The following is a 9,839-nucleotide window of genomic DNA, read 5'->3' as shown; positions in this document are numbered from 1 at the left end:
ACACTTATCATTTTGAGTTTTGGGTTGGAAGCACACATGAAGCAGACAGTGAGGCATCTGTAGATGTATTTCCACTGAAAGGCAAATTATTTATCCTCATCGTCACATGTAGGTGTGCCTGCCATAGCTTTCTAAAATCGTGGGTGACTAACCTTTTCCAAGACTTCTTTTTTTTTTTTCTATTATTTCTAAGAGATATAGACTTACAGTGCTTACTTCCCAGATGATCACAAGGTCTCACACATCAGTAACACAATCCTGTGCTTATAAAGTGCCACCAAGACACCCCATAACATGACAGCTTGGCAAGTTGGCTCCCATTGCACAGTGCTCCCCAAAATGGATCTGCTGCAAAACCTGAAACCACACCCATTTTGTCAGGGGAAAAAATAAAGGGAGAAAAGAGCAGCAAAAAGGAGGGACCCAGAGGTCTGAGCTGTCTGGGGTCTCTGCAGTAAACATTCATAAATGTCAGTGTTGATTTTCCAAACTGGTCCTTCAGATGGTGTTGCAAAAAAAATGGAGCCATGCCACGAGGCACCAGATGGAGTTTTTTGGGGCCCGGGGTACAGTGTGGGAAGCCTGTAAAGCTGGAAGAGTAAAAAAAAAAAAAAAAAAATCCTGCCCTTTGTAAGCAGCCAGGATGGACTGCAATGACAAATTAATGAGCTACCATACACTCCATTCTAAAGTGAGGAATAATGGAAATTGTTCGTTATTCACTTTATTTACTAATGATGATACAGAGCAAGGGGGTCTGCTAATTCAGCATATTCAGTAGGAAGATACATCTCAGGCTGAGATTTTGCAGCATAATTTGATGGCAACAAAAGATAATTTCTCAGTATCAATATCCTTCCTCAGAGGCCTCTTTTAGACTTCACTTTCCACCTTGGCCATGGAGCTGTCAAAGAACTGGGCGTGTTTGCAATCCCTGGGCAAAAGAAGCTCAGGACAGGAATGGCAAGGCACTGTTGAAGAAGGGCTGCAAGCGTTTTAGGAGAACTTTCTGGAAAAGAAGAAAAGCACGTGCCCACTTTGAACTTTGGCTGTTTGGCCCTACATTTCTAAGACTGCCAGATTTCCCAAACCCAAACTCCTGGCTTATTTTGAGCAGCAGATCTGACGAGGGCGCCAGGCACTAAAAATGCAAATACAAATGCAAACCACAGTGTCAATCTGAATTGCCATGCTAGGCCAAGCTTATTTTATTACATACATTCTGCATTCTAAGTACTAATAATGTTCATAATGTAAACATTAAAGCATACAGAGTTAAAATTCAAGGCCACGATAGTTTGGTTTTTATTCGATTGTCCCTTTTTTTGTTTTTTGTGTGTGTGTTTGTGTGTGTGTGTGTGTGTGTGTGTGTCTTTGGTTGGCCGAGATCAACTCGTAGTGTATAAATGCATAAGTTATATAATAATTATATAAAAAGGAAAAAAAAATAACATTGACTTGTATACTTCACTCTGACAAACGCACAGCGTTCGCGACTCGATAAGAAAAACTGGCGCCCGCCTCACAAAAATACTTAGGTGATTTCTGATCTTGGTTGTCTCTTGCTTTAACCACTAGAAAACAAAGCTCCCTTAGCAGTGATGAGGTTCTAACCGGTAACTTTTAAATATCAGACACAATTCCAGTTTTGCTTCTTTTTTTTTACCAAAAAAAAAAAAAAAGAGAGAGATGCTTGTTCTGATTTCTGAATTTTTCTGCTTTTCCCTTTTCCTGCCTTTTTCTTTTGTTACTAGGAAATCAAGTCTGTTCCACCTGAAATACTGGGAATGGTATAATACTGAGCAATATGTTTCACAAGTCCAAACAAGTGTTTCTTCACAGTCCCCAACGCTACTGAGTTTTTCAGTCTTTTCAGTCTCTGCTGGTGAAGAAGTTTCTTTTCTCCCATTCTCACCACCTTCATCCCTCCCCTTCTCCTTCCTGCTTCCTCTGTCAGGTACAGGCCTCTGATCTACAATCATACACTCGCCCTTCAGCACATTCTCATTTCCAATGTTTGGCTCAGGGTTCCTGCAATACTGTCAAGGAATCTGAAAGTTTGGGTTGTCTTCACAGTTTGAGTAGCTGATTCCCTCCAATGAATGGAACTCATTTGCTTTTAAGTAAAACAATGCTGCTATTTCCCAAATCAGCTTCCACATTAACCAGTCTCTTCTGTTGATATGTTTCTATTTTTTAAATACAGACAGGTGTGGTTTTTTTCCTTTTTTTTTTTTCCCTTTTCCCTCCTCTTTTTTAATGATCCATATATTGTATGTTAGGTCATTATAGACTTATCCTTATATTGCTGTAGTATAGTCCCAGTTTTGCACTAGCAAGGTATCAAACTTTACACATAAGCTTATCAACTTTTTAAGACCACCAGCTTCCGTAGGTTTTCCTTATCATTTCATGCTTTCACCTACAATAGTCTATTGTTGTTTGGTCCACAGAGTCGATGCCCATATACATTACATTTTAGTATCTTAATACTTCTTGGATATTTCCTTTAAATCCCTACTACAAAGAGTCTTTTTGACATCTATTTTTAACATGGTTTTTTCCCCAGCCAAACCTTCCCTTGTCTCTTTAGGCACTTTGAATTCGTGTACTCCCACAGAGTTCGCTGCGATTCCTTCATCCCAGCGAGAAGTGTCTTTGCTTTTTCTGGCGTTTCTTTTCCCCCACCCCACCCCACGCTTAGTAGTAGGTGCCAAGATGAGAAGGCATATGAGCAGCTGGCAGCCTGGTGTTGGGGTAGATCCCTCCAGTTGGCGAATTCCAGTAGGGAGTCGGGGCGGCGAAAAAGCTTGAAGATGTCACGGGCAAAGCAGGGGGGTGGGGAGCTACAAAGTTCATCTTCTGAGGGTGCGCGTGGTAGGAGCTCATGTAGGGGAGGTCTGACGGGTATTTGTACATGGAGGACTCGGGGGGGTGAGGCTGGAGGGCCTGGGCGATGCCGTGGAAGTCAAATTTGTAGGCGTAGCGCTTGCCATGGACCTTGGTCATGATGTTTTTGTCGTAGTAGTAGCGGAGGGCGCGGCTGAGTTTGTCATAGTTCATGTTGGGTTTGCTCTTCCGCTCGCCCCAGCGCCGGGCGACCTCGTCGGGGTCCGTCATCTTGAACTCCCCGTTGGTGCCCTCCCAGGTGATGCAGTTGGAGTTGGAGCTGTCCGAGAGGAGCTCCAGCAGGAACTGCCATAGCTGGATCTGCCCGCTCCCTGCGCCGAGAAACAAAGCAGAAATGTCAGGGCTGGCGATGAACAACAGCAAGACATCAACTCTTCTGTCTCTCACAGAGGACCCCACTAGGAAATGTTGCAATGCTGGTTCCTAATTCTTACCCTTAACCATTCCCCCCTTCTCCCAGGACTGCCTCACAAAATCCTAAAGAGCAAGGATAATTGTTATGTGTCATGTTTTCCCTCATGTGAGTGGCAGAATGCCATTAGACGGAGGTTTAATTGTTACCTAATGTCACTCAGTGCAGACAATTGATGGGGAAATAATCCAGCGCTCATTTAGGAAACTAATCTCTAAAGTTCAGGACAAACAGCTTTCACTTGCGTAACATTTTCGCTTGTTCTCACAGCATTATGTTGCAACTAAATGTTCCCTGCTATGGAATGAGCCCCCACAAAATGGAGAAGTTTAGAGAGAGCTGAGCTGGTGCCAAACCATATCACCCATTTGCAGCGTTTGGGGAAATGCAGAACGGAAACTTATTAGCTTGCTGTTGCAGTGCATACAACCAGAGGGCAAAACACTTGAAAGAACAGTGAAAAGGTCCATAAAATACATTCCTTGTCGTCATTCTGTTTCATTAAATGAGTTTGAGTTAAATTTTAGGTTAAGACTCAAAATGCTGCCGTCGCGTTTTTCTCGCTCTCTGCCAATTTAATCTCGAAATCCAAATAATCAATCCACTGTAAACTTCGCAAAATCGAGTCAGAGCGACAAAATTTGACCGTTTTAGACAATTGAAAGTAGGTTTCAAAGGGCCTTGCCACTGATACTGTGAAAAGCTTAGCGTTTCTTAACAAAGCAGCACTGAAATGATGCAAAATCGAGCCGAAGCAGCTTGCAGGGCAATCTGTTTCACAAGCACAGTGTCAGCAGAATTTGCCAACCAGCCTGGATGTGCTAATTCTAAGTACATCCCTGACCAGGAATCGGTTTGGTTTCTTGTTTTTTTATCCCCCCAAACCAGCTTTATGGGTACAATAAACAAACTTTTCTTTAGAGAGCTCATAGTAGCCATTATAATATCAAGCTAGAGTAGCATCTGAAATCCATTGGCAGTTTATACTTCAGTGTAACTGAAACCCATCTTCGTTTCAATGGTATTTATCCAAACTGTCCTTAATGAATTTCTTCTGTTCCATTAACATGCGTTAGATAAACAAACAAACAGAAGAATCCATGGTATGAGCAAGGCATGCAAGATTTAATGCACAAAACATAACAAGGGGATTAGCCTTTGAAAATCAATAAACAGTTCAGCACCGGACAAAACACAAATTTTTTGAATAAGCAATCCAACACATGTTCTAACATAAACACTTGCCTTCCAAATGTAATATAGAGTCCTATGAAAATAAATGGTTGCTGTCAATTTCCTTTTAATGAGAGAGTAATTCCACCGATTCATAAACACACAAAACGTGGTAAAGCACGGGAACGATGGCGTGTAGAAATTCCATATCCAAATGTTAAAAAAGCACCCCAATCCAGATCGTGTGAGTGTCATCCACAGTAATGAAGTCTACCAAATGGACACTTGATAAAGTTCAGAAAGCCATGATTTATGGACAAATTAAAGGGATGTAGGCCCCCATTTCCAGTTAAGACCAGTGTTATCTGGAAACCCACCGCCCCAGGCCATTTGGAAAATCCTGTTCTTAACACTTACTTAATTCCTTTCCTCTGCCACACAAAGCTGTTTAGAAAGTCAGCTAATCTAGAACTGGGCTTGATGTCACTCGGGATAAAGTGAAAGAAAAGGGATCAGTATTTTGGCAATTTGAGGACTTGAAAAGCCATGCGATTGTTGTAAAAAGAAACACTGTCACTGGGGGTTGAGGAGAATGTGGAATGAGAAATTCTGTGCCCTGTGACTGTTCAAGAAGGGAAATAGGAAGTGGAACACACAGTGTCAATCCTTTGTGGCAGATTATGATGCTGATTATGGTGCTGTACAGCCACAGAGTGTCCTGCGGACTCGGGGCAGCTCCAGTGAAATCCACACAATTCCCAACCAGAGCTAATAATTTATCCAGAAAGTCCCTTGTCTTTAGTGAAAACATTATGGTCAAAGGTTGGACTCGATGATCTCAGAGGTCTTTTCCAACCTAAATGATTCTATGACTCTATTCTATGCTACATGTCCCTGTCCATGATTCACCTCATTGCCTTCTTCAAGTGGGAGAATATTTTGGAAGTGTTTAACCCAGCTATTCTTTGCAAATACATTATGCTTTTCTGTTTTTTTTTTTTCCTACTCATCCCAAAATTTTGTATTTGTCAAGGCCAGTATGGGACTGTGCTGTGGGTTAACAGGATCTGGGACACATATGATGCAGATTGGTAAGAGGCTCGTTCCCTTCTGGAGGGGTAACTGGAGGCCAGATGGGGTATCTTAATAAAATCCTGACGTTTAGGCAAATGAAGTGAACTCCAGCTTCAAAGGCTGGACTTGATGGTCTTGGAGGTCGTTTCCAACCTTAATGATTCCATGATTCCTGTTGATATGAGGAGCTCAAATACCTCTAATGAGGTACTCAGCTGACCGAGTGTAACCATCTACTCCAGGATGATTTGAACAGTTCTCTACAGAGAGCTATATTAAGTGTATCTCCAGTGAATATCATGGGAAATCAGACACCCAGCTGACATCCAGACACCCAAATTAAGGTACATGAGTTTCTGTTTCACTCTGTGACCTCAGTCCCACCCTTGTGTAACTCAGAAACCTAATTTCTGCAACCCACTGGGTAACATCAGCTCCCACTGAGTCACACTGAGGAGTGGTAAAATCAACCACATCACCTCCCAGGTGTGGTCTGAAAGCTCAAACGGGGACACGAAGAATGAAGAGAATTCCTCCTAAATCAGCAAAAACCCCTTCTCACCTGGATTTGCAAGTCGGCTGCTGGTCGGTCCAAGTATCTGATAAGGATCTACAAAATTGTGAAAGAAAGATTTACAATCATGTAACGTTTATGTCAAATAGTTCATTTTTGAACCTTGTATGAGACAGTGTGTGCTGCCTGATGGGACAGCAGGTCCAACACCCAAGCAGTTCCTCTCTCTGCATCACAATATTTGCATGTGTTCTGTTCAAACCCAGCGTGCAAGGACACACATTTGCCTTTTGGAGTGTGCACAAGTCTGTATTCTGGATGCCAGGGCCCACAGGCACAGCAGGCAATGGGGTGAGAGCCACCTCCAAATAGGACAGTGGGCTGCTCTTTCTGAGTCAAAAGAGGTTCCAGGAGAGGCCTGAGAGTGCATGGCTGGACCCTGGAAATGTGGATGGGTCAGCATGAGGAATTTCCTCATGGAAAGGGTGGGCAGGCATTGGAAGGGGCTGCCCAGGGAGGTGGTGGAGTCCCCATCCCTGGAGGTGTCCAAGGAAGGCCTGGCCGTGGCACTCAGTGCTCTGGGCTGGGGGACAAGGTGGGGATTGGTCACAGGCTGGATTCAATGGCCCTGGAGATCTTTTCCAATCTAAATGATTCCATGATTCTTCTTTGTCACTGGAGTCCAGTGAGGGATCCCACACAGAGGAACCCAACCAGGGTTTCCAGAAGAGCCTGTGAAGGCCACACAATGCCCATAGCACCTCAATATTTTCCTCAAGGAATTCCCTCTGGGAATGAAAACTTAGTTTGGCCCGAAGTAGGACAGGAAAAAGGGAAAGTTGTGACAGCAGCACAAAAGCCTGGAGACCCTCATTGCCATCCCTGTCCCTGGGGCTGCCTCGGCTCTGGGTGGCTGCTCTCAAACAGCCGTGGGTTTTACAGCCAGGAGGACAATCAGGTTACATTCCTTATACATTTAAATAACCTGTGCAGCTCTCACACAGCCATTAAATGGTCCTAAGGACTTACATAAATCATCAGTGCATTTCTAGAATGACTCTCGTGGTCAGAAGGCCAGGTTAGATAAAACAATGTTTGGGCAAAAAATCAGTGTAATCCTTCCCAGGCAGTGTGTGCACGAGCTAATGAGATGTAGTCATGTGCACAGTCTTATTTAGCTATAACAAAAACCAGAATAATGATTTGAAATCCATGTGATAAAAACTGGCTCAGAGTCTTCTGAGCTAAGAATATCCTCTAAATCTCTTTTATTTCCTCCTCCTAACCTTTTACTTTTAACAAAAGCCATAACAGACTCAAAATCTCTGTAGTGCTTTCCAGCTACCTGTGCAAAGCATACTAAGGGATTAGGTCCTACTCCATGGATTTGCTGCTTTGAAAACACAAAAGGTACCCATTTTTCAAACCACCAGTTTACAAACTCATAAACTTCTACTTTCTCCTCAGTCTCCCAATAGACTGAGAATCCCTCTGATATTCCTATTGTATTCCAGGAGCCAAATTCAAATAGGTTTCTGTTTGCTGTAAGCTATTTTCATTTCTTTGCTCATGCACATTTTCCAGCTGCTGGCATTTCAACTCCTGGGGTCTTTTGACATCCTCTCCTTCCACCCTTGTGGCTAAACTGTGCACGGGGACTTTTTTTAGAAGAATTTTCACCCTGCAAGGTTGTCACTGCCTTTAAGCACCACCAAAAGCAACTTTTAGGGGCCAAGGGAGCCTTCATCTCAGATCCAGCTGTAGAACCAACTCATACACATCTGGGGTTTTAGTGGTCACCAGCTGGGGATCTCATTAGTGGTCTGAACCAGAGGATGCAGGTGAGAGTTTTCCTTCTCATCCCGTTCAACAAACCCATCACACCCAGGCACAATTCAAACAAAATGACACCCACCTAACTGAGGACGTTGGTCTTCTGTTTTGGGAACTGTTGAGGATGATGGCTGAGTAGCTGAAAATGGAAAAGAAACCCCATGTAGTTATTTTTTCCAGTTAGGAAGTCAGTCACCAGACCTACAAGAGGCCAGGAGCTCCTGCTGCTCACCACTCCATGACGGACACAAAAGGATTTAAGCTTTACAAGACTAAATGGTGATGGACTTCATGGACTTTGTGAACTTCAGGAGTTTAGGGAAGGCTGTGGCTGCCCAGTGACACCACCCAGTACTGCCCATACACTGCTAACAGGATTTCCAGCCAATGCACAGGTAAAAACCCTCCAGAGCTGAGTGCTGAGCAACTGACAGCTCATTTTGGAGTCTAATCCAGGTTGCCCCAGATGTGCAGATGCTTTTTACCTTTTGACTGAGGACTGGGGTGGGTGTGACTCGTCCATGCTGATCTCCTGGCTTGCTCATAAGGCAAATCTGAGGAGGAAAAAGACATTTATTCATGCAGATAAGGCACAAAGTGCTTATGTCCATAAAGGGCATGTTTCTAGGGGGCTCTGGATTTGAAAAATCACTGAACCAGGAAGGATATTCCTTGTTTAAACCTTTATCATCTTTATTGTCTCTGAAAATAACAGCACCACCTTGCCCTCTGCATTGCTCTTTAGAGGTGCCTGTTCTTCTTAGAAGTCCAAACTGCACTGAAATAGCTGCTACAAATAATATTTAGAGGATATACAGAGTTCATCACTTCCAAAGGCTCAGAGTACTCCCTTCAGTCCTCTTCCTCAGCTCAGGACAACAAGGAACGACAAACACTGATATAATGAATAATCCGTGTTAGAGTCTTGCAGGAAAAGTCCCCCAAGAGGTCAGAGCTGATTTTGTGCATAAAATTCCCTCCCAATTTCAGCATCTAAGTATTTCCTTTTAAGAAGATGGGCTTTAGTTGATTTATTCCTTTCTGCTTCTTGGGACAAGCTCCTTAACTTAATTTAATTTGCCCTTCTTTCAGTTGCTCATTACTTCTATTTTATTTAAATGCTTTGGAATATAAAAAAAAAAATGAAGAAACTAAACCACAAAAGCTTTCTTCAGAAAGCAAACGTAGTAAATTCAAATGTTTGCTTTACCCTTTGAAATATTTGCAGTTTCCTGTGCTTTTCCATGGCTGACTTTAAGGCATCAGTTAAAATTGCTGCCAAAATCTGAGACTTAAGTAGCCTGCCCAGGACCTCAGGAAGGCAGCAGTGCCCACCTGGTGAACTAAGTTGGCGTGGATGTCTTGGTTCTTATCACTGCTTTATTTTGGAATTTATGTTTGGAAATGAAACCAGTTGGGAAGCAAAGAAACGGCCACAGACTGGCTCTGTGCAAGGCAGATGTATCTGCCCATTTCCAAGCACTACGAGAAGAAATATTGAATGGAAATAAAGGGCAATGTGAAATTCCCAAGCAAAACACCTTCCATTTATTAATCTGTTTGGCTAAAGGGTGCAAACTGGCACTCCCAGCACTGTCACCTCCCAGAATCTCACACTTCAAAACCTTTGTTTTTGCTGAGATATGCAATTTATCTTCTATTGCATTTTCAAAACTAGTGATCTTGTATCCCTGATTTCTTGAGAACTATTCCACAGCCTTGTCTTTCAGAAATAACATGAACTGTACAAGTGCACAGTACTGGTGTGCAGGTGAATCATTGTACAGTGCAGTTGTCCTGACCAGGTGGAGATCACCACTGCTATTAACATTTTAATCAGAGACTTCTCATATTTTTTTTCCTCCATCTCTTCCATTCCCTGCCCAGAGAGACACTGTGCAACTCCTCTCCTTCCCTTTCCCT

The 9,839-nt window shown here is 43.0% G+C and overlaps 1 protein-coding gene across 4 annotated transcripts in view; it reads right to left on the bottom strand.

Moving 5' to 3' along the window:
- Positions 1 to 1,174: 1,174 nt before the first annotated feature.
- The window catches only part of ERG (ERG, ETS transcription factor), a 65,802-nt gene continuing 57,137 nt past the window's right edge, over positions 1,175 to 9,839 (bottom strand). For 3 of the 4 annotated variants that reach the window (XM_017811039.1, XM_017811041.1, XM_017811042.1), the window contains 4 exons: positions 8,402 to 8,470; positions 7,999 to 8,055; positions 6,132 to 6,179; positions 1,175 to 3,221 (listed from right to left, as the gene is read on the bottom strand). In XM_017811039.1, the coding sequence (XP_017666528.1) occupies positions 2,701 to 3,221; positions 6,132 to 6,179; positions 7,999 to 8,055; positions 8,402 to 8,470 (695 nt within the window). In that variant the 3' untranslated portion in view covers positions 1,175 to 2,700. The remainder of the gene's footprint in view (positions 3,222 to 6,131; positions 6,180 to 7,998; positions 8,056 to 8,401; positions 8,471 to 9,839) is intronic. The other variant, XM_017811038.1, reaches the window with a different exon arrangement.

This window comes from Lepidothrix coronata, unplaced genomic scaffold (genome assembly GCF_001604755.1).
Source record: "Lepidothrix coronata isolate B3197 unplaced genomic scaffold, Lepidothrix_coronata-1.0 Scaffold30, whole genome shotgun sequence".
Lineage (NCBI taxonomy): Eukaryota > Metazoa > Chordata > Aves > Passeriformes > Pipridae > Lepidothrix > Lepidothrix coronata.
Note: the sequence above shows the minus strand (reverse complement) of the source record. Positions and strands in the feature narration are given on the sequence as shown.